The 26,289-nt window shown below is 37.6% G+C and overlaps 3 protein-coding genes across 4 annotated transcripts; all 3 read left to right on the top strand.

Moving 5' to 3' along the window:
* The first annotated feature begins 3,246 nt into the window (after positions 1-3,246).
* On the top strand, positions 3,247-5,735 carry LOC117597889 (hyaluronidase-5-like). Its single transcript, XM_034307083.2, has 3 exons — positions 3,247-4,181; positions 4,382-4,471; positions 5,366-5,735. The coding sequence occupies exons 1-3, from the start codon at positions 3,249-3,251 to the stop codon at positions 5,699-5,701; spliced, it is 1,359 nt and encodes a 452-aa protein (XP_034162974.2). The 5' UTR covers positions 3,247-3,248; the 3' UTR covers positions 5,702-5,735.
* Positions 5,736-10,366: 4,631 nt separating this feature from the next.
* LOC117598082 (hyaluronidase-5-like) lies at positions 10,367-12,772 on the top strand. The gene is made up of 4 exons (XM_034307536.2): positions 10,367-10,383; positions 10,579-11,520; positions 11,692-11,781; positions 12,291-12,772. The coding sequence occupies exons 2-4, from the start codon at positions 10,588-10,590 to the stop codon at positions 12,624-12,626; spliced, it is 1,359 nt and encodes a 452-aa protein (XP_034163427.2). The 5' UTR covers positions 10,367-10,383; positions 10,579-10,587; the 3' UTR covers positions 12,627-12,772.
* A 1,245-nt stretch (positions 12,773-14,017) lies between these two features.
* On the top strand, positions 14,018-18,332 carry LOC113530008 (hyaluronidase-5-like). Of its 2 annotated transcripts, none has more exons than XM_026919669.3 (4): positions 14,018-14,128; positions 16,061-17,033; positions 17,208-17,297; positions 17,825-18,332. In XM_026919669.3, exons 2-4 carry the CDS (start codon positions 16,098-16,100, stop codon positions 18,146-18,148), a joined length of 1,350 nt encoding a protein of 449 aa, XP_026775470.3. In that variant the 5' UTR covers positions 14,018-14,128; positions 16,061-16,097; the 3' UTR covers positions 18,149-18,332. The 2 variants fall into 2 exon arrangements, with proteins under 2 accessions (XP_026775470.3, XP_026775472.3); XM_026919671.3 differs by lacking the exon at positions 14,018-14,128 and adding an exon at positions 14,136-14,326.
* The last annotated feature ends 7,957 nt before the right edge of the window (positions 18,333-26,289 follow it).

Raw genomic sequence — 26,289 nt, 5'->3', positions numbered from 1 at the left:
AATTTTCTGAGAATTCAAGTGTGCGTTCAGTGAAGAAGGGTATTTAACAAGTATAGCTACAAAATGCTCTGGCGACACATGCTGATATTGGGAATATCTAATTTTCTCACTCAATCCAAATACCTTAATATATGCATAGCTTTTTCTTGTTTTCATAATACAGGGTTCAAGGAACAAAAGGGAGGCTGTAGTAATGAGGTACAGGCCATTGTAGATTTAAGTGTGTAATAATTTTCTTGCATGTTCAGTAATATTGTTTATTAGCTGAACATGTACAGATACAGAACTTGTTGTAGCATAAATTATTTATCTTGAATGATAGAGAAAAAATTATTTCAATGGATCCAATGGATTTCTCTGGAAAACCAGTAATTAGCAATAGCTGTGAAAATGGATTTAGAGAAAAATAATTTGAACTACGCCATCTTTTTTTTTTTTTTAACTAAGCCTTTCTGCAGACCCTGACCAGGATAAAACAGTTGCCGACAGTGTATGAGGTAATTAATTAATCAATCAATTATTCAATATGACTCTTACTTAGAAGACACTGGGATGCTTAAGACCTTAAGGACTCTTCATTGCCTTCCTTATACTGATAGAAGCATACCATGAACTGACAAGAAGTGACTATAAACCTGTTTGTGTCACTTAAATCCCCTCCTGAATTTTGGATTACGTTAATCCAAATCATTAAAATGCTGTTTTGGGAAACTATAAAATAAAAATTCATCCCTTTTCTTGTGAAGTTGGATAGAGGAGTTTTTTGCAAAGCAATAGTGGACTTTGCCAACTGCAGCCTCAGATTCCTGTTTTGGGCAGAACCTGATGTCTTAGCTGTTATAGCCTATTAGCCTCAAGGTTTGGCATGCTGTGCTTTCTGAGATGCTTTTCTGATCACCATAGTTGTAAGGTTGTTTTTTGAGTTGCTGTATACTACCTGCCGACTTATAATTCTGGCAATTCTCCTCTGACCTCTCTCATCAACAAGACATTTCTGCCTGCTGAATTGTTACTCAGTTGATGTTTTTTTGTTTTTCGCACCTCTCTATATAAACTCTAGAGACTGTTGCACGTGAAAATCCCAGCGGTTCAGCAGTTTCTGAAATACTCAAACCAGCACCAACAAACATGCAATGGGTAAAGACATTTTTATTTCCCTTTCTGATATTTGATATGAACATTACCTGAAGCTCTCGACCTGTATCTGCATGATTTTGTGCATTGCACTGCTCCTACATGATTGACTGATTGAATAAATGCATGAATATGCAGGTGTACAGGTTCGTGTATATGGACCACATATATCCCCATTACGTATTCTACACTTTATAGGACATTATGTAATCAAACACATTCATGATCACACACACATTTTTTATCCACATACATTAGAGCAATTACACAATGGCAACAAAGTATTATCATAAAAACAAATATAACAACCTTTGATAAAATGTTGGGAAGTATATATAATGCTGCACGGAATTTATCCTTATAATATAAGTCTTGCACTGAAGTGGGCGGCTTTATTCAGATTAGATCAGATTCAGATACATAGTCTGAATGTTAATTATCATCAAATAATATTTGACAGCATTTCTGATATGATATTTCTGCTGTGTACAGTGGTGTAACGTAACTCAGCTTACTTTAGCAAATAAAACATTGACACAAATAAACATTGATGCAAGGATAATCTTTGTGTGGAGGGGTATATATGGCTAGAGAAAGGATTGTTATTAATTAGAATAAAATATATTGTATTTTGTGCTGATATATAACTAATGTGCTTAATTATATGCTCTTAATTATATGAAGTCTGTGATATGATAAGCAAAGCATGTAATTCAACATGAACAAATAATAGAAAACAGAAACAAATTGCAGTGTAAAAGCAGTCATCATACATATCTAGAAATTGAAAGTCAAACTGGTAGAGATTTCTATCAAATTAATATAAAATCAAGGCCTATAGAACCATCTGAATGTGCAACTTTAATGCTTTTAATCATTAAACAGAACACAGATTACAGTCTGGGTAATGTGTTGTAGAGAGTAAAGCTATTCATCAAGTTTGCATGTGTTTCACGTTGTTGTAATGGAGAATGAAGGTCAACTTGATGATAAGAGGTTAAGCCCAATGGAAACTATGGAACAAGTAAGTTAGCTGTGGGGAGCATGGTGGTGCAGTGGGTAGCATTGCTGCATCATAGCTCCAGGATCTCTGATTTAATCCTGAGCTCAGGTTGCTGTCTGTGTGGAATTTTGCATGTTCTCCTCGAGTCCATGTGAGTTTCCTTCTGGGTTTTCTGGTTTCCTCCCACCCCCCAAAAAGATGGTGGTATAATGAAAAAGTTCACTGAATACATATTTGTACCAATTGAATGAATTGAATTAACACAATTTCTTTTCATTCAGCCGACATGATTTGATCATGCATTTCACCCTGGTGTTGTGAGGTGGGTAATGTTACCCACTGCACTATCATGCCACGCATGACTTAATCACATTAATTTAATACTATAGTCATTTCTTCCTGTCAGCGGCAACATCCTTGCAAGATTTTATAAGGTAATTGGATCACTTTAATACTACCTGATCACACTCACTCTACATAATTCAAATTAGTAGATTAGATACATGTTTAAATTAAATTTAGTATAAACCTGAAATCATATTTTAATTAAAAACTGTAATATTTTATGTAAACTCTACATAACACGTTCTCTTATTCTGACCAAACACATATTCCTTTTTTTCAGCATAGGTGGTGGGAATGAGTGTGTGAATGTGTGTGTACATGGTGCCCTGCAATGCACTGGTGTCCCATCCAGGGTGTATTGCTGTCTCTCAGCCAGTGTTACTGGGATAGGCTCTGGATCCACCACGGCACTGACCAAGATAAAACCGTTACTAAAGATGAATGTTAATTGTGTTCATTACTAAATGTTAAATATCACAAAAGTGTGTAAATCAAACACGTTCATAATCACATACATTTTTAACCACATGAGGAATTACACAATGGCAACAATGTATTATCATAAAAACAAATATAACAACCTTTGATAAGATGCGGGGAAGTATATAATAATGCTGCAAGTCTTGCACTGAAGTGCGCTGCTTTATTCAGCTGAGAACGGTGGTACGTTTGCATGATTATTATTTAAAATGACACTAATTTTAAATTTGGATGTTTTAATGCCTATGTATTATATGTTCCTGTTCATTGGTTTTAGGGTGCGACAATGTGTCATGCCGGTGAGAGAGGACATCGTATTTACCTGCTCATTTTAACCTTTTCTGTAAACTTCTACCTCGGCACTGCCTTGTCTCTTCCCCTCACAGCTGCTCCAATCTTTAAGGACACACCTTTTGCAGTCATATGGAACGCACCTACGTATGTGTGCCGAGACCTCAAGATTCCTTTGGACTTTTCTGTCTTTCAAGCAGTGACCACACCAGCCAGTGAACCTAATCAGTTTCTTTTTCTGTTCTACTCCAATCGGCTTGGACTGTACCCATACACCGAGCCTAGCACAGGGAGGCAGTTTAATGGTGGCATTCCACAGAAAGGAAACCTTACAGCCAGCCTTGTGAAAGCCCATAATGATATCAGCCAGTATATTCCCGAGTTCACCCCAGGCTTGGCTGTGATTGACTGGGAGGAATGGCGTCCACTGTGGGCGAGGAATTGGGCCTCCAAAGACATCTATCAGAAGCTTTCCATTCAGTATGCAAAGGAAAATAATCCACTTCTATCCCCCAGTGAGGCTGTTTCTGTTGCTAGGCAGCAATTTGAGAACGCAGCCAGGGCTTACATGGAGAAGACCATGCAGCTGGGGATCAAACTGCGTCCAAACTACCTCTGGGGCTTCTACCTGTTTCCAGATTGCTACAACTATGGATGGGGGAATCCAGGCTACACAGGTGAATGCCCAGAGATTGAGAAAAGACGCAACAATGAGCTCCTTTGGTTGTGGGAGTCCAGTACAGCGTTATTTCCCTCAGCATATTTGCCGGTCAGCCTGAGGGAACAACCTGACGCAGCTCTGTTTGTCCGGGGTCGTGTGAAGGAAGCTGTGAGGGTATCTGCTCTTCCAAAGTCTCTCTACACTGCACCCATTTATGTCTACTTACGTCCAGTCTTCAGTGATCAGAACAAAATATTTCTGAGTGAGGTGAGATCTCAGGGATAAATAAGCCAACGTTCATTATAGCAGAGTACACAGTACTAGTACACGTATATACAACCAGATAGATTATTCACTTTCTAGGTTTTGTTAACTTCAGTGTAAATATGGGAAATATGGAAAATCTCTGCTGAAGACATTAGAACCTGGTCTACTATAGATCTCTATATATGTCTGCTTCTTCTCAGGCAGATCTAGTCCCTACTATTGGAGAGAGTGCAGCTTTAGGTGCTTCAGGCGTAGTGCTCTGGGGTGCAAGTGCTGACTACAACAGCAAGGTATGCAAATGTCAAATATGTTTAAAATGTAATATATCTAATCTAGTTTATGTTTGTCCAACATCTGATCTTCATAGCAAATTTCAACTGAAATAATTTTTAAAATATGCATTATATTTACATTAATCTATTACTGTTATGGAAAACCTGTCATCCTTTTAAAGTCACGCTCAAATTGATTTACAATATGTTCAAAAACAAAAACATGACAAACATACTAGTTCTGCAGGTGCTTTCTTCAGATCTGATTTTGATATTTCTTTTGGGATCTAATTATCTACTTTTACCACCTAAAAATCATGACCCAGAGAGAACTATTGCACAGTAACAAGGTTTATTACTATTAATAAACAGCATTTAGTGTAAAGCACATACTTAAAAGTAAGAAAAGACAAAACTTAAATAACAAAAGAGTATAAATCATTATTATTACATAATTATTAAAAGAAAATATTAGTGAATCAATAAATTGATTCAATGCTAAAGTAAAATGTTAGGTTTTGAGCTTACTCTTTATGGTAATAGAGTATGAAATATCATTTAATATATTTCAGAGATATATTTGTCACAAAAAGCATTTTGAAGACCATTATGTTATTCTGATTTTAATGATAAATTATGTTTTAAGGATGATTTATTGGTTTGTTTGTTTGTTTGTTTTTATTTATAATGAAAACCATAAACTCTGTTTTCCCTAGTTAACTGACATGGAATTTTTTAACGTAATATGTATTCCTCTTTTTAGATTTTCAGTCCCCTTATTTTCGTGTAATGGGTCACCTATATTTTACCCCTTTGGTCTATGTAATGACATGTCACATGTTTAAACAAAAGCAAATTATACTAAACACAGTTGCTATATTTGATTTATTCTCCCTCCCCTCTCCCTTTCAGTCCTCATGTGAAGCACTGGCTGCTTATCTGCCCTCTACACTTAACCCTTATGTGGCCAACGTAACTGCAGCTGCAAAACTCTGCAGTCAGACACTGTGCCAAGGCCACGGTCGCTGCGTCCGCCAGAACCCCGACTCAGCCGACTACCTGTACCTGAACCCAAATAACTTCAGTATTCAGCAGCGTGATGGGAAATATGTGGCTGTTGGTGTGCCTTCCCAAAGTGATCTTAATGTTTTTGTAAACAGGTTTACCTGTCAGTGTTATGTAGGTCAAGTGTGTTCTGCCTACACATCCATTTCAGTGCCCAAGACTCCACTAGTTATTCAAGTGTGATTTGAAGTCTTCTTGCTACCTGTATGCCTTACTGTAAAATTATGCTACACTGAAAAAGTATAATTCTTTTACTTTTATTTTTAAAAAATCACGAAGTGAATTTCTTTGTGAAAAATCACAAACTGTTTAAAATAACATGGGAATGGTTTTAATAAATGCTTCTTCTAAATCAAGACTGTTTCAGTCAAATTAGATTGTTTCAGAGCTGTTTCAGTGTTAATGACACATTACTGTTTCAGTATTAATATCAGAGGAAGAAATACACAGAGAAGTTAAACAGCAAAATCAAATTTCTTTTTATTAAGTAATTTCTGCACTATATTTGCTTAAAGTTGTGGTTTTTAATGGCCATTATTTTTTTATTCTATTGTTAATAATAAATTATGTGATGTGTTTCCACAAAAAAAAAAAAACGGCAGAACTGTGACAGGAACATTTTCTGCATTTTTTCTTAGGGACACCAATGAAGTTAATAATTAATAAGATGGAGAGTAAACAAAGCTCACTTTAATACTGATGGCCTTACTATATAGCCTTGGCCTACTGTGTAGAGTTATCTCTTATCTTATAGAACATTGTAGTGCAGTTCTCTCTTATTTCATAAAACAGTATAGTGCAGCTCACTTATATTTCAATTCATGCTTATAATAAAGCTTAAGTCATACTGAGGGCAAAACTGTATTTATAAGTGAGATCTCATAAAAAATATTAAATGTAAACTATGAGGTGCTTACCATCTAAAATGTAGAACAATATACACTCACTTTCCACTTTATTAAGAACACCTGAACACCTGCATAATTATCTAATCACAGCACAATGCATAAAATCTAGCACATACAGGTCAGTTAATGTTCATATCAAATATCGGAATGCGAAAAAAGTGTGATCTCTGTGACTTTGATCATGGTGTGGATGTTGGTCCCAGAGGAGCTGGTTTGAGTATTTCATAAACTGCTGATCTCCTGGGATTTTCACACAGAACAGTCTCTAGAGTTTACATAGAATGGTGGGAAAAACAAAAACCATCCTGTCAGCGGAGGGTCTGCAGGCTGAAACACTGTGTTGATGAGAGAGATCAGAGGAGAACGACCAGACTGGTTTGAGCTGACACAAAGTCTATAGTGACTCAAATAAGCACTCTTTACAATGTGCTGCACAGAAAAGCATCTCAGCATGCACAAAACATTGAACCTTGAGGTGGATGGGCTTCTTGTCACCTGGAACCTAACTGGCCATTTTCCTCTGATCTCTCTTATCAACAAGGCGTTTCCACCCACAGAACTGTCCCTCACTCAATGGTTTTTGTTTTTTTGCACCAGTCTGTGTAAAAAAAATGGGCACAATGTTTAAAAGCTCTGGGTTACTGATCGGAAGGTCAGGGGTTTAATCCCCAAACTACCACTGTTGGACCCTTGAACAAGTCCCTCAACCTGCAGGGGCACTGTATCATGGTTGACCCTGCGTCCTGACCCTAACTTCCTAATAAGCTGGGATATGCTAAGAAAGAATTTCACTGTAAAGTATATGTGACAAATAAAGTCGTTTTAGTCATTATCATGCTGAAAGGTAAACTTTTTAACAGAAGCCTGCAGGTTTTGTGCCAAAATAGATTGGTATTTTTTAGCTATCCATAAATCCCTCTGTCTTGACTAAAGCCTCAGTCCCAGCTCAAGAGAAGCGGCCCCACAGCATGCACACACGTCCTGTTCTGGGTAATATCACTGTGGTGCCTCATTTTCTCCACTTGTTGATGATGGTCTATACAGTGTTCCATGGTTGCATCTAATATTTTGGAAATTCTTATATAACCCTCTCCTGATCAATACATATTGAGAATGAGATGCTGTACAAGTTTTGTAAGCTTTTAGTGGACTGTGGCTTCAGCAGTCGGATGAAACCAAAATGATCCTCAAGAAAAGCCTACAGAAACTGTTGATCTTCATTTGGGGTTAATAAGAATCACTTCACTGATCTGAATCAGACTGGTCAGAGGGTGTGCATTACTTTTTTGTATAATAGCATGGCTCAAACAGACGTTCTGGATGTAACATGAATGTGCTTGTTCTAATATCTTGATTTTTCTATAGCAGCAACTCATACACAGGCACTTGTACTTTGGACACTCCACATATTTAAAAAGATTTAAAAAGATGTTGCTGTTCAACAAAGTAAAACCTATAATCATTGATGTGGTGAATTTTTTTGTTAGGAGACATTTGTTTAACCTTTATGAAAGGAGTCTCTCTGCATCGCAATGCAAAAAATGTGACGATGTGGAAATGTGTGATATCAGTATTCTATTAATTATGCATCTAACGCAATTGCTCTGTTTGAACACCTGCATTCCTAATCTGCGCAACCCATAAAGTTAAACTATATAGAGAGCATGCTGGTCAAATGATTGCATTCTTTCATGGACAGCCTGTGCCATTACCCAGAATCATCATAATCATTAAAAAGAGCTTTTCAGTAGCTTTCAAACGACACTGTGCACCTCTGCAATCTACAGTGCCTGAGCAAGAGATCGTGGAATTCAGGAATTTTAGCCGACTTTGGAGCTCTATTTCCGGTTAAACTGACACCTCAGACTCTGCTACGGAGCTCATCATGTTTCAATCCATCATTTCCCCAGGATCAGGAACTTGTTTATGCAAACAAATTTTTGGAAGAATTTATTAATTTATTTAATTTTTAAATTAAATGAACCTGTAGTACAGTTTATTTACAATATTAAACTTCTTTTCATAGCAATTTTTGATTTATTAAGTTTCATACAGACAAAAATACACTACGTTTTGCATTGTTTTTTTTTAAGGATCATTCAAAGTTTGTTCAAAATAGCCTGAGAATCAAATTGGGTCGAATCACCAAAGCCATTATCGTGAATCGAATCAAATCGTGACCAGAGTGTATTGTTACACCCAAACAAACATATTCAACGTTAAAGTAGTTCGGTTTTGAACTTTCCTTTTATGGTAATAGCGTAATATCAGGATGTAATGTGTTCCAAATTTTTGCAGCAGTAAGTACAAGGGGAATGACAGTGGACAGTACACAGCATTATGGTATGCCTTAAAGCAATTTCTGAAATATATAAGTCAAAAATCTTTTGAAGACCATTATTTTTTATACAGTTTTTAATAATAAATAGCTTGAAACTGAAGCTTGAAGCATAAAAACTGGCAAGACTGTGACAAGAACCTTGGTATGTCGTGTAATGTTATGGTACGTACAGAAGACAGGGTCAGTGATAACAGGCTGATGATGATAAGAGAGCATGCCATCGTGGGAAAGTTTCCAGTCTGATGCAGAGTTATTTCTGTTAATAGTGACATTTATCTCTGAGTGGTTTTCAACAGATGTGTAGATTCCCACATCAAAACCAAAACTGATGTCTCAGTCTAAAAGTGTTGTAAGATTTTTGAAGATTATTATCAAATTTCTCAGTGAATTTGTCTAAAAAAATCACCTCATTCATTGAGTGTGTCTTTCATCATTTTTAAAAGAACATTCTCCATCATTATCAAATTCATACATTCATTCTAATGAAATGCTGCTTAATGGATTCTGGTTTGACTGACAGCAGCACTGTATCCCAACTTAGTAGTACATTCCAATAGCATGTCCAGCAAATGTTTCTGTTGTTTATGGAATATAACACACCCCAAACTAAAGAAAATCTAATAAAATATTATTAGTTGACTATTATTTTCAATTAACAGTTTCTTGAGCATAATTCTGTCTGGTCGAGACCAATTAAAACTCAAGTGTAGTAGCTGAGGAACTGTAGATGTTTGGCATTTGAATAAAGTTATGTTCAATATAATACTTGTTATAATAATCCCCCCAACAAGAGAGCCACCCAGAGAGCCTGATCTGTTTGGTCTCTTGATTCCTGGCCACACATGGCTATGGCATCATTAGGATCAAACTCACGAGCGCCTGATGATAGTGGAATCACTGTTTTGCTGTACCACTCACGAGACGTTTTCCCCACCAGCCCTAGGCTTTCTTTGTCATGTAAAAAAAAATATATATATATATCAGGTCTGGACCACTCCCACTTCTGTGGTAAATGCGAATACAGATATATAGTACATACAAATATTTTAATTAATAAACAGATACACATTCTAGTATTTAGTATATCTAGTTTCCATAAGTATCTTGGTAGACGTGAAAAAAAAACAGCTGCTGTACTTAGAGCTAAGTAATTTATGCATTGTAATTGGTTTCCTTTTTTATTTGCACATTCACATCCCATCTGAGGAATACAGAAAATAAGTAATTATTTATTAAAAAAAAGGACTAATTGAAAGTTCCACAGTACTAAGAAGTAAGAAGACAACAAGTTCAGTTCAAGTCAATTAAATTCAAATTAATTCAATTCAGTTTTATTTAAATAGTGCATTTAACAGTAGACATTGTCACAAAGCAGTTTTCCAGAGCATCACAAATCCAGGGTCCCTGGTTCGGCCCTGAAATAGGATTACTGTCTGTAAGCAGGAATGGGTCTGTAATGTGTCACGTGGTCACAGGCAGAACATGGCCAAGTAATGGCCACTCAAGTATTATCATAAACAAATATAACAACATTTGATAAAATGCTGGGAGGTATATATAATGCTGCATGTCTTGCTAAGGTGGGTTGTTTTATTCAGATTAGTACAGCTCCACTGGTATGCTTGCTTGGTTATTATTTGAATTGACTCTAATTTGCAAATGTTTCCGGTATTAAAATAATGTTTGCTTTGTATAAATACATTTATGTGTATGTGGAAATAGCCCAGATGGAACATAAACAGAAATATTGCGTTTTAGATGTTTTAATGCCTATGATTTGTCCTGATTGTGCTGATGTTCATTGGTTTTAGGGTGTGACAATGTGTCATCCCGGTGAGAGAGGACATCGTATTTACCTGCTCATTTTAACCTTTTCTGTAAACTTCTACCTCGGCACTGCCTTGTCTCTTCCCCTCACAGCTGCTCCAATCTTTAAGGACACACCTTTTGCAGTCATATGGAACGCACCTACGTATGTGTGCCGAGACCTCAAGATTCCTTTGGACTTTTCTGTCTTTCAAGCAGTGACCACACCAGCCAGTGAACCTAATCAGTTTCTTTTTCTGTTCTACTCCAATCGGCTTGGACTGTACCCATACACCGAGCCTAGCACAGGGAGGCAGTTTAATGGTGGCATTCCACAGAAAGGAAACCTTACAGCCAGCCTTGTGAAAGCCCATAATGATATCAGCCAGTATATTCCCGAGTTCACCCCAGGCTTGGCTGTGATTGACTGGGAGGAATGGCGTCCACTGTGGGCCAGGAATTGGGCCTCCAAAGACATCTATCAGAAGCTTTCCATTCAGTATGCAAAGGAAAATAATCCACTTCTATCCCCCAGTGAGGCTGTTTCTGTTGCTAGGCAGCAATTTGAGAACGCAGCCAGGGCTTACATGGAGAAGACCATGCAGCTGGGGATCAAACTGCGTCCAAACTACCTCTGGGGCTTCTACCTGTTTCCAGATTGCTACAACTATGGATGGGGGAATCCAGGCTACACAGGTGAATGCCCAGAGATTGAGAAAAGCCGCAACAATGAGCTCCTTTGGTTGTGGGAGTCCAGTACAGCGTTATTTCCCTCAGCATATTTGCCGGTCAGCCTGAGGGAACAACCTGACGCAGCTCTGTTTGTCCGGGGTCGTGTGAAGGAAGCTGTGAGGGTATCTGCTCTTCCAAAGTCTCTCTACACTGCACCCATTTATGTCTACTTACGTCCTGTCTTCAGTGATCAGAACAAAATATTTCTGAGTGAGGTGAGATCTCAGGGATAAATAAGCCAACTTTTTATTACAGCATAGTACTGAGCTGCCTGTGTATACACAGCCAAACAAAGTATTTACTTTCTAGGTTTTGTGAACTGCAGTATATATATATATATATATGGGAAATATGGAAAATCACTTCGTATGTCTGCTTTTTCTCAGGCAGATCTAGTCCATACTATTGGAGAGAGCGCAGCTCTGGGTGCTTCAGGTGTAGTGCTCTGGGGTGCAAGTGCTGACTACAACAGCAAGGTATGCAAATGTCAAATATTCTTAAATTCAATATCTGATCTACATAGCAAAATTCTGTTGAGATTATTTATTACAATATGCATTATACTCAGTAACTTAATCTGTTACTGCACTATGCTATGAAAAATATTTTTATGTAGCACCTTTCATCCATTTAAAAATCCAGCTCAAATGGATTTACAGTATTAACAACAGATCTAATTCAGTTATTTATTTTGGTCATTTTTAGTCTAATTATTTATAAGATAAAAGTACAGTAGGTACAGTATTCTTTTTTCCATCCAGATATAACGAGGGAAGCAATCTTTGATCCATAGTAATTTGATCTATAATATGCATTCCTACTTTCAGTCCCCTTATTTTCGTGTAATGGGTCACTTATATTTTACCCCTTTGGTCTATGTAATGACATGTCACATGTTTAAAAAAACAAAAGCAAATTATACTAAACACTGTACGATTAGTCAGTTGCTATATTTGATTTATTCTCTCTCCCCTCTCCCTTTCAGTCCTCATGTGAAGCACTGGCTGCTTATCTGCCCTCTACACTTAACCCTTATGTGGCCAACGTAACTGCAGCTGCAAAACTCTGCAGTCAGACACTGTGCCAAGGCCACGGTCGCTGCGTCCGCCAGAACCCCGACTCAGCCGACTACCTGTACCTGAACCCAAATAACTTCAGTATTCAGCAGCGTGATGGGAAATATGCGGCTGTTGGTGTGCCTTCCCAAAGTGATCTTAATGTTTTTGTAAACAGGTTTACCTGTCAGTGTTATGTAGGTCAAGTGTGTTCTGCCTACACATCCATTTCAGTGCCCAAGACTCCACTAGTTATTCAAGTGTGATTTGAAGTCGTCTTGCTACCTGTATTGTAACTGAAAATTCTTTTACTTTTATTTTTAAAAAATCATGAAGTGAATTTCTTTGTGAAAAATCACAAACTGTTTAAAATAACATGGGAATGGTTTTAATAAATGCTTCTTCTAAATCACGATTTAGAGCTATTTCAATATTAGATAAAGAGATACTATAGAGAACTTAATGTCAAATGAAAGGATACCTGGAAAATGGCAAAGGAAAATTTCTCAATTCATCTGGTATCTGGTTAAGTGTCTTGCTCAGCACTAAAATGTTTCCTTCAGTAGCGTAGTAGTACTAAAGCATGCACTACATGACACTGTTTGAGGAAATAAAAGAGAGATGCACTATACTGTTTAATGAAATAAATAAGAGATGCACTACACTGTGTAATAAATTAAATGAGTTAAATGAGAGGCACTGCACTGTTTAATAAATTAAATGAGATGCACTACATTGTTTAATGAAATAAATGAGATGCACTACACTGTTTACTGAAAAAAGAGAGAGGTGAACTACACTGTCGAATGAAAAAAAGAGTGGCAATATGGCAGTATACTAGGCTACGTCATACGGTCATCACATGACTGTGATAAAGGTCTGGGCATGTGCACTGGCTGCACTGCTACTTGAAGATGCACTGTTAAGTTTATTATGGGAAGTGATCAGGTATCAGAATAAATGGAAATGAATCTGCTTGAAACACTGCAGGCACAATAACCGTAGTTACGCAATGCTTACAATATTGTATCATTTTAAAAATACATTTTATAAACATTTGCAATGCAAAGTAATGGTATTTTGTTCATTTGAAGGTAGAGTAAAATTTCATGGAACAATTTCAGACTGTGCAACTTTGTTTGTTTAGAGAAAAATGGCAGGGAACATGTGGGAGGGGAGTCTGTCACATTGCACCATCCAGTAAAGTTACCCGTCAGTTACCCGCAGGCAGGCCCAGGGCACTGAGGTGGTTTAGATTGTGACTACTTGGGGAATTGACAGCAGTGAGCTCGTTGCACCCCCTCTAGTGGATGAATAATGAATTGCTAAGGACTGCACGCTTAAGTAGTAGACATGTGTCCTTTGACAACTGCTTATATGCCCCTAAAGGCTGTTTTTTTTCTCAGTTGAATCTTTTTTTTTTTTTTTTTTTGCTTTACTATTACCTGTAATTTCTTTATACATAGAGAGAGAGAGAGAGAGAGAGAGTGAGCTGAGTACATGATTATTTTATATATTTATATCCATGAGTACTAATAAAATTGTGGGTTTTTTTGTTTGTTTGTTTAATATATTGCGTGTGTGTGTTTTTTTTTAGTTGATTTCCACACAGTTCATGAGAACAGAACCCATATTGCACCCAATTTGGCTCATTTTTCTCCTGAAATTGCAGTCACCTGAGCTTGTAGTGAGCTATTAACTGTGACCTTTCACCCTCCTCTGAAACAGGATGTGGGCCAAGTGGTGGATGTCTGAGTTTAGTTTCTCGGTAAGTGCTGAGTTTGTGCTTTTCAGCAGTACTCTGAGCAAACCTGACAGTTGGTTGCTCAAGTCTGTTTAGTGTACATCCAGTTTAACACACATTAACCCATCACTCACTGGTTAAAGAAAAGCCTACAAACTCTTTAAGGCTCAACAAGAAAGGCTAATGTTTCTGAAGGCAGTAGGACACTTGACTTGTTTGCAGGTGAAAAGCCACTCCCTCCTTTGTTTGCAGTCTTACTTGTCACCAGGTTTTTGTGAATTGTATTAGGTGTGGTTGCTTTTTTTGTGGGTTATGTTGGTGTTAAAACAAAAATGTACAAGTGTGTACAAAAATGAACACAAAATGTAGGGGAGAATCTGGTTGGTTGTCACAGCACTTTAGGATATAATACTAAAGATGAAGTTGTTTGGTTACATGGGCAGCCATTAAATGATAATTTGCTCGTCCAGAAAAGACTAGAGAATTGTCATGTTTGTGTTTGGATCACTTGCATCTGTTAAGATAAACTTGCTGTGCTTCATGCTAACAGCTGGTTTAACCTTCTGTGCTGAAGATTGATTTTGTGCTAGGACAGAGCATAGAGTACTGACTGGCGGATGTGTACACCTCTGAGCAAAACCAAAAGTTACACAAAAGGGGAGGTGGAAACGAGCCAATCTCTGTGCTGGAAAGTCCTGTGTTTAACTGTAGGAATAATAAATAAGATAACATCAACAATAGAAACCCTCATAGAATTCGTAATGGCTTTGAAGGTTATAATAGGAATTGTATTGATTTTAGTGGAAACTGTAATGGTCCCTGTGGGTCTCTACTGGTAATTTGTTGCCTTCTATTGATGGCATGTTATGTCTAGTGGATACCACTAAGGACTGGTAATCATTTTAATGGTTAGCTGATGGTTTGTAATTGTATTTGTAGTGGAAACCATTTGAATTTCCATCATGGTTTCTATTGTTTTTCCAGCAGGGATGGGTGTAACATTGTTTTGAAAATGTCCTAGGAGAAGGGGAAAAAAAAAAGAATCCTTACATGATCAGTTGTAAAAGGTTTTTGTATCATTTGATTCATGTATTGAAGCATTTCTACAAGTGTTTAAATCTATAACAGTAGAAATCATGGAATGATTGATGCTTTTTAATTTTTTTTATTGAGTTGCTGTGCTGTGTGGATGTAAGTTAGGAAAAAAAAAAAAAATCCTACAGGTTGACTGAATTGGCCATTATAATGACTGCTACAGCCTGTATAAAGCTTCACTGTTTATATTCACAAATGCCACAGGAAACTCAAACAAATACAGTATGTCTCCTCACCAACAAATCAGTTTTCACTTGAAAGCTGGCTGAAGCACAACCCTGTAGATGCATGCAACATGTACATGATATGGCCATATAAGTTTGTGGACAGCTGATCATCACACCCATATGTGCTTTTTGAGAATCCCGCTCCAGATTTGGTCCCATTTGATGTTATAATAACTCTATCTACTCTTCTGGGAAGGCTTACCACTAGATTTTAGTGTGTGGCTGTGGGAATTTGTTCATCCAGCCACATGAGCATTAGTGAGGTCAGGCACTGATGTTGGGTGAGAAGCCCTGGGGTGCAGACAGCGTTCCAGTTCATCTCAGAGGTGTTCAGTGGGGTTGAGGTCAGGGCTCTGTGCAGGTCACTCGAGTTCTTCCACTCCAACCTTGCCAACCATGTCTCATAGATGACATCTTGTGCACAGGAGCATTGTCATGCTGGAACATGTTTGGGCCTCTTAGTTCCAGTGAAGAGAAATTGAAAAGCTCCAACTTTGTGGCAAAAGTTAGGGGAAGGCCCACATATGGGGATAATCGTCGTGTCCACATACTTTTGACCAAACAGTGTATACAAAAATGTTATATAATCTAGCCATATTACATTTTATTGATTTTTAAAAAATTGTTTACTTAGGTTTACCTTCTAACGAGAAATAATCACCAGAAAATCCATGGCGAGCCTCACTCTGTTTACAAGAAGATATATGCAACATCTACCTTCCCTCATCCTTTTGAACCTGGCTGGGTTATACTTTTCAGCAGCTCCTCCTCCAACAGCAGCTCCACTTTTCACTAAGCCATTTGTGGTCATATGGAATGCCCCCATCTACAGATGCAATCAACTGCAGGTTCCCCTGGACTTGAATGTGTTTCAGGCCGTCACCACACCTCAGCGTGTTCCTAACCAAGTCCTAACTCTCATGTATAATAACAGATTGGGGATTTTTCCTTACACTGACCTCTACAATTTCACACAGTACAATGGTGGCATTCCACAGAAGGGAAACCTAAATGCCAGTCTGCAAAATGCCAAAAAAGAGTTCAACCAGTACATTCCATCATCCATACCTGGCCTGGCTGTCCTGGACTGGGAGGAGTGGTTTCCTTTGTTTGACAGAAATGCAGACTTAAGAGAGATCTATAAGGCGCTATCCATAAACTACACCCTTCAACAGAATCCATCCCTCACAAGCAAACAAGCTACAGTGAAAGCCAAAGAGCAATTTGAGAAAGCTGCCAGAAGTTTCATGGAGGAAACATTGAAGTTAGGAATCTCACACAGACCAAATTTTCTCTGGGGCTTTTATTTGTTTCCTGACTGCTACAACTACGATTTTTTGAACCCAAACTACACAGGAAAATGTCCAAAGAGTGCAAATGTATTAAATGACAAACTACAATGGCTGTGGCAGGCAAGTACAGCGTTCTTTCCATCAGCATACATGCCTGTTTCTGTAAGTAAAACCCAGAAAGCAGCTCTGTTTGTCCGACATAAGGTGCTAGAAGCAATGAGAGTGGCACACTTGTCACAACGCCCCTACACTGCTCCCATTTATTTGTATCTGCAACTCCTTTTGCGGGATCAAAATGACCTGTACAAGCACGAGGTATGTAGTCTGTTTTTACAGTATGCACAGCATGCATAATAATTTCACTGAGGGCTGCATATCTCCCAAGCATATACAGGAGTTCTTTTTTGTTGCTGTTTTTTTTTGTTAAACTACATATTTATTTCTGGCCTCTACAAATAATATATTGGCTAATTTGTTTGTTCTGTGCAGGTTGACCTGATTCGGAGTATTGGTGAGAGTGCAGCCCTGGGAGCCGCTGGATGTGTGCTGTGGGGCTCTAGCTATTATTTTAAAGACAAGGTAATACTTTGCGTTTTTATAAAGCACAATATTAGAGAGTGCTGTGTATCACACATTTTAAAAATCAAATAATTAAGTGGTTAACTTTTTATTGCTTTTATACTTGAAGGCTGTTTCCCCTATTCACCTGGTTTCCTTCACTGTGTAAAGTTTGATTTAATCTCCCATACTCGTGTTTCAAATCCACTATCTAGTACTGTTTAAAAAAAATCCTGATCTTCACACAACCACATAACTGCACATTTGAGGGTTTCATCAGCTACAGTAATTAACACTGTGCTTAGTGAGGTTGAGATGATTCTGTAGGTGCAGTGAAAATACCACAATGTACATTGCGGGTGCATCTAGGACTTTGATTAAGAAAAATATACAATTTACTAAAGGAGGCAAATATTTGCAGAGTTTTTAAATATTTATAAAATATTTTTTATTAATTATTCACAATGTATTGTTGCCTCTGTGTCACTTTTTAGAGCCGTAGGTGATGTTGAATAATACTTCATATGTAATCCAAGCTTTCTTTCCAGGAATCATGTGAATCCCTTTCTGGATACTTGTCTAACACACTAAATAAGTATGTTGTCAATGTTACAACTGCGGCTGAACTGTGCAGTGACCTGCTGTGTCAGGGTAATGGGCGCTGTGTCCGTAAAAGCTATGACTCAGACGACTATCTACACCTCAACATAAGCAGCTTTAATATACAGAAGATTGATGGGATGTATAAAGTCTTTGGGAAACCTTCCCTCACTGACCTCACCGCCTGGGCTGACAAGTTCACCTGTCAGTGCTATGAGGACAAGAAATGCACAGCTCGATTTGAATCTTTCTCCAGCTACAGTAATGTTTAAAAATGTAGTTTGACAGTGTTCTGCACTGCAAACTTTTGCTGTTTGAATATAACATCTCTTCATACTGTATGATTAATATAGGATAACCTCTCAGAACATTCTTTTCTACCATTTATGTATATTCACCCAGGTTTCTTATTTCTTGGTGGTGTGTTGCTTGAACAAGTAAAAACTCTGAAACAGATACCCACTCTCCCGTTTGTCCTTTTCTTTTGGCATGTTAACATTTGCCACACACGAATGTTGAAGCAGGCTTTGTTGTGTTTTTTTTTATGGTCTTTACAATTAGTCATGCTTGCTTAACTCAGGAGAACATTAACTGTGAATTATTCTGAATTTTTAAAAACCTTTATTGATGGTAAAATGAAGTGAATCACACAAACCTGCATATCCATCATCCTAACTGTAACTGAGACCTGGAGATGGGTGATGGAAAACCTATAAAATTTGATAAGAACCTTGAGTCCAACCCAACCCCCAAGAAAAGCTCTCCACACTTTTTCTTTTCTCCTTTTATTGCCATTATTGCATTGTTGTCTTTTTTTTTTCAAACAGATACACATTGTGATAAAGCATAAAAAACCCTCAACAAACAAAGGTGTGTATGTGTGAGAGAGAGAATTACTTTAGTGTTGTGCACTATTGTACAGTTGCGTAGCTTGTTTTCAACTCATCACAAAATGTACATACTGGCAGTCACTGTTTAATTTCAGCAGTGCGATGAATGTGTCAGTCCACATACTCTTCATCTGATCTTCATTTTAATGTCGAACAGTCAAACACGTGTTCCCCTAGTTTAGACTTCTCTATGCAGTTAAACTGAACACTCCATTCAGTGGAAAATTTTGTCACGTATCTGGACTGGTTACTAGTTACCATCCATTGTTGGAGGTTTAGTCTCAAATGAGCTTACTCAGTTGGCCTGTTCCACTGGATGGAGCTGAGGATACCGAGCCCTGTGCTGCTGTGGTGACACTCTGCAACATGCTGGTATTTTGTGAAACAAAGTTTTTTTCTTTTTGGTATGCGTTGAGTGTAGAAAAAATAGGGGAGATTTTCATTAATGGCTGTGGCATTGCAAAAAACAAACCAAAACAAAAAAAACGTGAGTCTCATGGCTTACCCATGACGGGCATAAACCTGTATTTTAAAGCTCATTATTTAAAAAACATTATACATTATGTTCAGTGATAAAAATATCACTTAAGCAAGTGCACATATTGGTTGTGGCATAAATTAATTATCTTGCTCATAAAGAAAGGACACTTAGAAAAAACATAAATATTAGGCTATTTTAAACACCTCCATTCTGGATTTTACTGAAAAACCAGTACTTAGCTATGAAAATACTTAGAAAGAAAAGTAATGACAATTTGAAAACAAACAGGTGACACCATGGCTTCCTGTGTCATCATTTAGGGTGTTTAAGTGGTTATTGATATGGCTGGGCAGCATGGTGCATGGCTCTGTATCCACCACAAACCTGACCACGATAAAGGTTTTTTTAGGGACACTAATAAAGTTAAAATTAATAAGATGTATTATTACACCTAGCTCACTCTAATGCTGGTGGACACCTGATGTGTTTGCAGTTATTACAACAGTTAGCTCTGCTGGAAGTCACCGCCAGATTATTTGGTTTCGGGTAAACATGATGGGCCTGCTTCTCTCGTAATTAAGGAAAGTAGCTGCTATCGATCATTTTTACTGGATTTCATCCCCATTTGATCAGGATTTGGATCTTTGATTTTTGCTCCTTCTTTGCAACGTGATTGATTGGTCACCTCTACTGCTCCTGCTGACTGTGTTGAAAACCCATGAGTTTAACCAGTGTGATCAGTAATGAAGCTCCGCTACTATTCCATAGCCTAAAGGACACAAACTGCAAACATAGTCCTTGGCCAATCCCATTCATCTGGTTTCCCCAAACTGCTGATTCTCTTTTGACTCTGCCACATCTTAGTAAACTTGTGATCCTGATATTATTGTTGTATCTAAGACCTGGCTCAGCAAACCCATTTTAGGTAAATATGTTGCAGTTAAGGGTTACAAAGCCTTCTGCTTTGGTATTGCCATTTACCTAAGAAATTATTTCCACTCCACCCTCCTAAACTCTATATCTTATTAATAAGTAAGAAATTTGAATACTGAGCTCAGCAAAAAGCACTAGCTGACACTTGGCTGCTATTGATCGCCTTCTGCATGTGGCAGTTGTCTAAGCTTAGTTTTAATTAGATCAGATTTAGATTAGATTTAATTATAATTAATTAGTTTTAATTTAGCTGGAGATTTTAAATGGGATTGGCTGTCCTCTAGCTGACAGTTTTAAATCTGTGTGATTGTTTTAATCTTAGACAGCTACTTAGCAAATCAACTCATCCGAATCTCAAACATCCGAAGATATAGTCACTGCTGGACCTATTCTTAACCAATAAGCCATACAAATACTCTGATACAGACATATTTTTGCAAACAGCCTCAGTAATCACTGCTTCTTAGCTGTGGTTATAAATCCAAAGCTACCAAAGACAAAGCTATGGCTCCTTTTTAAATGTGATTTTAAGCACTTCTGTGAGCAAGCCTTATTTTTATGACCTGTATAACTTTGACCAGAAAATAATCTTTCTTATTCGTGATGTGGAACTGGCTTGGAGTTATTTTTAGGATGATTTTGAAATGATCCAAAGATATTTTGGAAAATAGTGAATTCCTCTAGGAACACAGACTTGAGCTTCCCCCAAAGACTCCTGCATTCTGTCTAAGCCAGCCATACTTAATTCTTTTACTGAGCATTTTATTTTCTATTGGCCCTCAGTTACATTCAACCCAGTAACAATATGACAATATGTTTTTATTTTTGTGTTATTTTGAGAAAATGACATCATCAAGATCTGTTTGACTGCATGGATCTAAAACAGGTAAGCTTCTTTTCCCTCCTTTCCATATTTTTTTCCATATTTTTACATTCAAGCTTGTTGAGCTCAGTGTTTCAACAATGTTACTGCTAAAAATCTTAGTTAACGTTTTTCAAATAAAAATATTTGGCATAGTGCTACATACAAAAATATCTTATGTGAATAATACAGTGTTGGACAATGATGCTTACTGGCATCATTGCTATGCTGGAACAGCCATGGTTGTTACTGAGTAAATATGATAATACTAATAAAAAAGTATGTACTCAATACAAACGGGGTGAAGGGGACAAAAGATATGACAAACTGTTTTATTAATCCTGCTCACGCAGGTATTATTTTTATTTGTACCTGCCTACACTATTTTTTAATGAGTTTAGCTGGCTGTATTTCCCAAAATATAAACAAATTAGTAGCCTAAATTAAACCACTGTGAGTCTTACCAGGCAGTTACTAAAGATGAATGAATGCTATAAATGCATCAGAGCACATCAAATACAGAATAAAGTCTGTTTGTGGAATGATCATCATATCAAATAATGGCAGGCATCATGAAGAACATTTGCAGATGTGATTCAGGTCTGTTTAGAAAATGAATGGTGTGTGCAAAGATTATTTCGAGAACACAGGAGAGCTGAAGCCATTGGGTTTATTAGTTGTATGACTTCTTTGACTGTAGGTGGCACCAAAGTATCTTACTGATGATTTTTTTTCTTCTCATTCACTATAATCATGATCTGTCAGTGTTTTTTACAGCAAAAAGCAAGATGCCTATGATAGAAAATACTGTTGTGTGGCTGAGATGTAATAATGTAGGGTTTATATTTGTTCCTTTAGCACATGGTACACTAATCTGGGTCCTCATTTATAATTAAATGGACACAGAAATGCCACATTAGCATGAGTCTGAACAAAAGAATGCCTAGTGACGGTCTGTGACAGGCATAATGCTCTAGTTCTCAGTGGAGGGGCTGGTCTACACTACAGCAGCATGACACCATTGCCTCCTGACACGCATAAGACAGCTTTTGCTAATGAAAAGACAGACTATTACAGTGAGTTCATAAAGCACAAGCTAGCTAGTACAAATACAGCACTCAAATGTTTTCAAACTGCCCATTGATCTATCACTGGTTTCACAAGTATATCCACACCAAAGGAAGAATGAGTGCTCCAATACCTCTATGTGCAACCCTTGAAAACACAGGTGCAAGGCAAATTAATATCATACCACATCTTGGTACCAGGAAAAGTCTGGTACAACGTCAGCTCTAAAATATGTAAAAGTTAAATTGATTAAACAATGGATTTTAAACAATGGATTTCAATTTGACCAGTCAAGTCAAATTATTGTCACCTGGAAAAATGATCTTGTTTACACTATGCTTAAGCCTTAACTATTGTTAAGGCTCTGGGCTACTGATCAGAAGGTTGGGGGTTCAACCCCCAACACCACCAAGCTGCTGCTGTTGCAGCTGGGTGATCATTACTCACCCTGCACTCTAACTCCAACTTCCTAACAACTGGGATATGTGAAGAAAAGAGTTTCACTGTGCTTTAATGTATATGTGAATAAAGGTTTCTTCTAATCTAGAATCCTTAAAGGTTCTTTGATTGTACCTCTGGGGAGAAAGTTTTCCTATCTAGAACCCTTTTACAAAGCTAACAACACTTAAATTTGGAAGAACACTGTGAAGAACTTGAATGACCTGCACAGAGCCCTGAGCTCAACCCCACTACTGAACACTTTGGGTTGAACTGGAATGCTGACTCACCTCAGGCCTCCTCGCCCAACATCAGCGCCTGACCTCACAAATGCTCTTGTGGCTAAATGGGTAAATCCCCACAGCCACATTACAAAATCTAGGGGAAAGCCTTCCCAGAGAGTGGAGGCTGTTATTGGAACAAAGGGACCAACTCCATATTAATGCCCATGGTTTTGGTTTAACAAGCACATCTGGTAATGATACCATCATACATACAACAAATCCTTAATCCTTCCCTAGAACCTTCATGACAAGCCATTACAGACCTTTTCTAGGAGTGTACGGATTGTTTAACTGCATTACGATGTGGCCAGTACTTTATTCACACACCTGACTCCATTAGTGAATACAGATAGACTGCATGTGGACTCTACAGAGAGTATGCATCTTACAGAATGTGTATTTGTGAAAACTATCTAATTTTTCCAGTTTGATTTACTTAATTAGTTCTGCAAGGTCATCTTGATCATAATATTCTTAAAATTAAGGCTGAAAAATGAGCCAGTGGTTATGTCCTACTTTGAAAATTAGAACATGTTTCTGTGAACCTCTCGGTAAAGCGTATACCCTTACGGGCACCAGTTATGGTTCTCTTTGGGACTTACCCAGCATTACAGATTTTTAACCCAATGCCCAGCTATGACCAAATTAGCACTTTCTTATTTAAAAAAATGTGTTGTCTTGTGTGTTTTTCATACTATACTACTTCCCCAACAGCGTTTTTCGACTGATAGTACTCTTAGTCCCTGACCTAGTGAACCAGTAAGAGGATGTAATTATTGATACAGACTTCAAAAGCACTTCTGTAAGTCTCTCTGGATAAGGGCAAATGAAGTGAAGTGAGGCGCGGCCAAGTATGGTGACCCATACTCGGAATTTCTGCAACACACACCCGGAGCAGTGGGCAGCCTTTTTTGCTGCAGCACCCAGGGAGCAGTTGGGGGTTTGGTGCCTTGCTCAAGGGTCTCACCTCAGTTGTGGTATTGAGGGTGGGAGAGAGCGCTGGTCATTCACTCCCCAGTGAATAACCCCCCACCTACAATCCCTGCCGGACCTGAGACTTGAACCCTCAACCTTCAGGTTCACCTTCGGGTTACAAGTCTGAGAGGCTAACCACTAGGCCACGACTGCCCTAAATGCCATATAATGCCATATAATGCCATATAATGCCATATAATGCAAATCTATCAATCACCCAAAAGCATGTGAATTTTTCTAAGAAATCTGTGTTCCTTTGTGTGTTTATATGTAATACATTTTGTCTTGTAGAGATAAAATGAGAAACATCCATCAAAGAAACAGCCGTGACCTCAGGAGGACACATGGCATTCTTGGGAAGAGTCTTTCCATTCGTTGACCTGTAATGCTTTTGTGAGTCATTAAATCATACTTTGGTCCATCAAGGTCTAAAGGTTCCTGCTCTTCTGTTCCATATAGGAGGTGTGAAATTGATTCGCACCACTGAGTCCCTTGGGATATTTGTTGTCTGGTGTTTTTTCCACTATCTGAAGTATTAGAGTGTTATGCAGGGACAGCTAAATATAACAAGTACCATATATCCAGCATATCATTTAATCTCATCTTGGTAAAATCATTATTACATGATTTTATTCAGGGACTATGGTGACCAAATTCTCATGATATAAAGGAGCTTTTTAAGCAAGATTCAATCACTTTAAATTTCCAAAGCCAAAATAGCACTACCAAGGAAGTTCTTATTTCCGTCATTTTCATTTTTTGTTTGTCACTCTAAATCCCATGGCTCACTTTATTCTGCTTATTGTCAGTACTCAGTGTGGGAGTCTTTTCAATGTGTATGCAATGGCAGTAAGCTTCTAATCATGGGGCGGTTGAGGGGTTTGCTGTTTCCTAGCAATAGCCCCTGATCCACAGGACACTGTACATTATTAAAGGGTAAGTCTAAATATGTTTATTAGACCAAATTGTACAGATTGCTAAGGCGTAATATTATAAATACATTTTGAGCTCTAAGGTTTTTCTTGTGTATTTTAGTATTATTCTAACTAATAGAGTGTATTAGGTTGAGGAGACTATTTTTAAACAATCATGCTAAGTACATTTTCTATACCCTTCTTATGTCTACCCACAGGCATAATTAAAGTCCATCATGCATGAGTCAATGTTGGCCCATGGTTCCTGAATGAAAGCTCATTAGCACTAGCTTTGCATGAATAATTATTTATGTGAATCCAATAATTATTTGATTCACAGCTACAGGCCCAGAAGTAATTTTAGCCTAGATGAATGTGGTTCAAACCACCACCACCACTACCACCTCCTCCTCCTCCACCTTCTGCTAAGCAGCACCCTGATGCTGAATTAGAGCAAACGGGAGGCAGCTGTCTGCTCACTACAGAAGGGTCAGTATGTTCCTGGAGAGAGGGAGAGGGAGAGAGAGAGAGGGGAGGGGGGGTTTATTAGGGACATTCATTAGAGCAGGGTCTTTGTGTGTACAGACTCAGAGAGGAGTACAGATGCAGAGATATGAAATGCCATCCAGAGTCAGGGAGTTCAGGGAAAATAACCCCAGCAATATATTCAACATGTAAGGAATCAAAGAAGTGGCCTAATGTGAAGCAGGGGGTTGTTACTACAACAAAATGTATTATTTTCCAAAAACAGCATGTCCCATAATGATTATTCCTCTTACACTAAAGCAATTTGCCAACAATTACAATATTTTATGTATTACAGAACCACATCCCATACTTTTTAACTGTTTAAAGATATATAGTATATATGTAATGTAGTGTCACATATGTTATAGCAGCTATGAACAGTTTTCTCTTGAAGTTCTGTGTTGTTAGACTTTCCTATAGCGGAAGATTTAAAGAAACAGCTTTACTTCAGACTGTTAAGTGCTGACACGGTCTCTATCCATAAAAGGTAAATAAATGTCTCCTTATGGAAAATTTCACACCACATCATTGATATGTTTTTCTTTGTTAAATGTGTTATTATTAGCCTTAGATTACATGAAGCATCTGCCCATGTAAGACCCTGTGAATTTGCTATAGAAAATATAGTGTATTACAACAAATGCATTAATATAAACCTTTTTTTTAGCCAGCACTTCTGCTGGAGCTACTATTACAGAAAATGAATCAACGCCTTCTGACAAATAAGAACTGAGAATTCTGTGGTATAAGGGGAAATATTACAGAGCCCAGATGTGTTTCAGAAACTATACACATATGTAAAATATTCTGTTCATTCATAAATAAACATATTATGGCTAAATTACATATTTTACTGATTTTTGAAGTGAAAATAAGTAACCATAATTGCTGGAGCAAACTATTGAAAATATATCATTTTTATGCAAAATGTTAATGCACAGTTACTTTATATTTGATAAACTTAAAAAACTGGTAATTGTGATATTTACAAAAGTTTGGACACCCTTCCTTTTGTACAGTCTCAGAACTTAATTAACTTG

This window comes from Pangasianodon hypophthalmus, chromosome 9 (genome assembly GCF_027358585.1).
Source record: "Pangasianodon hypophthalmus isolate fPanHyp1 chromosome 9, fPanHyp1.pri, whole genome shotgun sequence".
Taxonomy (NCBI): Eukaryota; Metazoa; Chordata; class Actinopteri; order Siluriformes; family Pangasiidae; genus Pangasianodon; species Pangasianodon hypophthalmus.
Note: the sequence above shows the minus strand (reverse complement) of the source record. Positions and strands in the feature narration are given on the sequence as shown.

Bases quoted from the DNA above. Each gene is read 5' to 3' on its own strand.
- LOC113530008 (XM_026919669.3), top strand. From the start codon at position 16,098: ATGGCGAGCCTCACTCTGTTTACAAGAAGATATATGCAACATCTACCT. The intron at 17,034-17,207 runs GTATGTAGTCTG...TGTTCTGTGCAG, and splicing joins ATGACCTGTACAAGCACGAG to GTTGACCTGATTCGGAGTAT. The intron at 17,298-17,824 runs GTAATACTTTGC...CTTTCTTTCCAG, and splicing joins GCTATTATTTTAAAGACAAG to GAATCATGTGAATCCCTTTC.
- LOC117598082 (XM_034307536.2), top strand. From the start codon at position 10,588: ATGTGTCATCCCGGTGAGAGAGGACATCGTATTTACCTGCTCATTTTA. The intron at 11,521-11,691 runs GTGAGATCTCAG...GCTTTTTCTCAG, and splicing joins ACAAAATATTTCTGAGTGAG to GCAGATCTAGTCCATACTAT. The intron at 11,782-12,290 runs GTATGCAAATGT...TCTCCCTTTCAG, and splicing joins GTGCTGACTACAACAGCAAG to TCCTCATGTGAAGCACTGGC.
- LOC117597889 (XM_034307083.2), top strand. From the start codon at position 3,249: ATGTGTCATGCCGGTGAGAGAGGACATCGTATTTACCTGCTCATTTTA. The intron at 4,182-4,381 runs GTGAGATCTCAG...GCTTCTTCTCAG, and splicing joins ACAAAATATTTCTGAGTGAG to GCAGATCTAGTCCCTACTAT. The intron at 4,472-5,365 runs GTATGCAAATGT...TCTCCCTTTCAG, and splicing joins GTGCTGACTACAACAGCAAG to TCCTCATGTGAAGCACTGGC.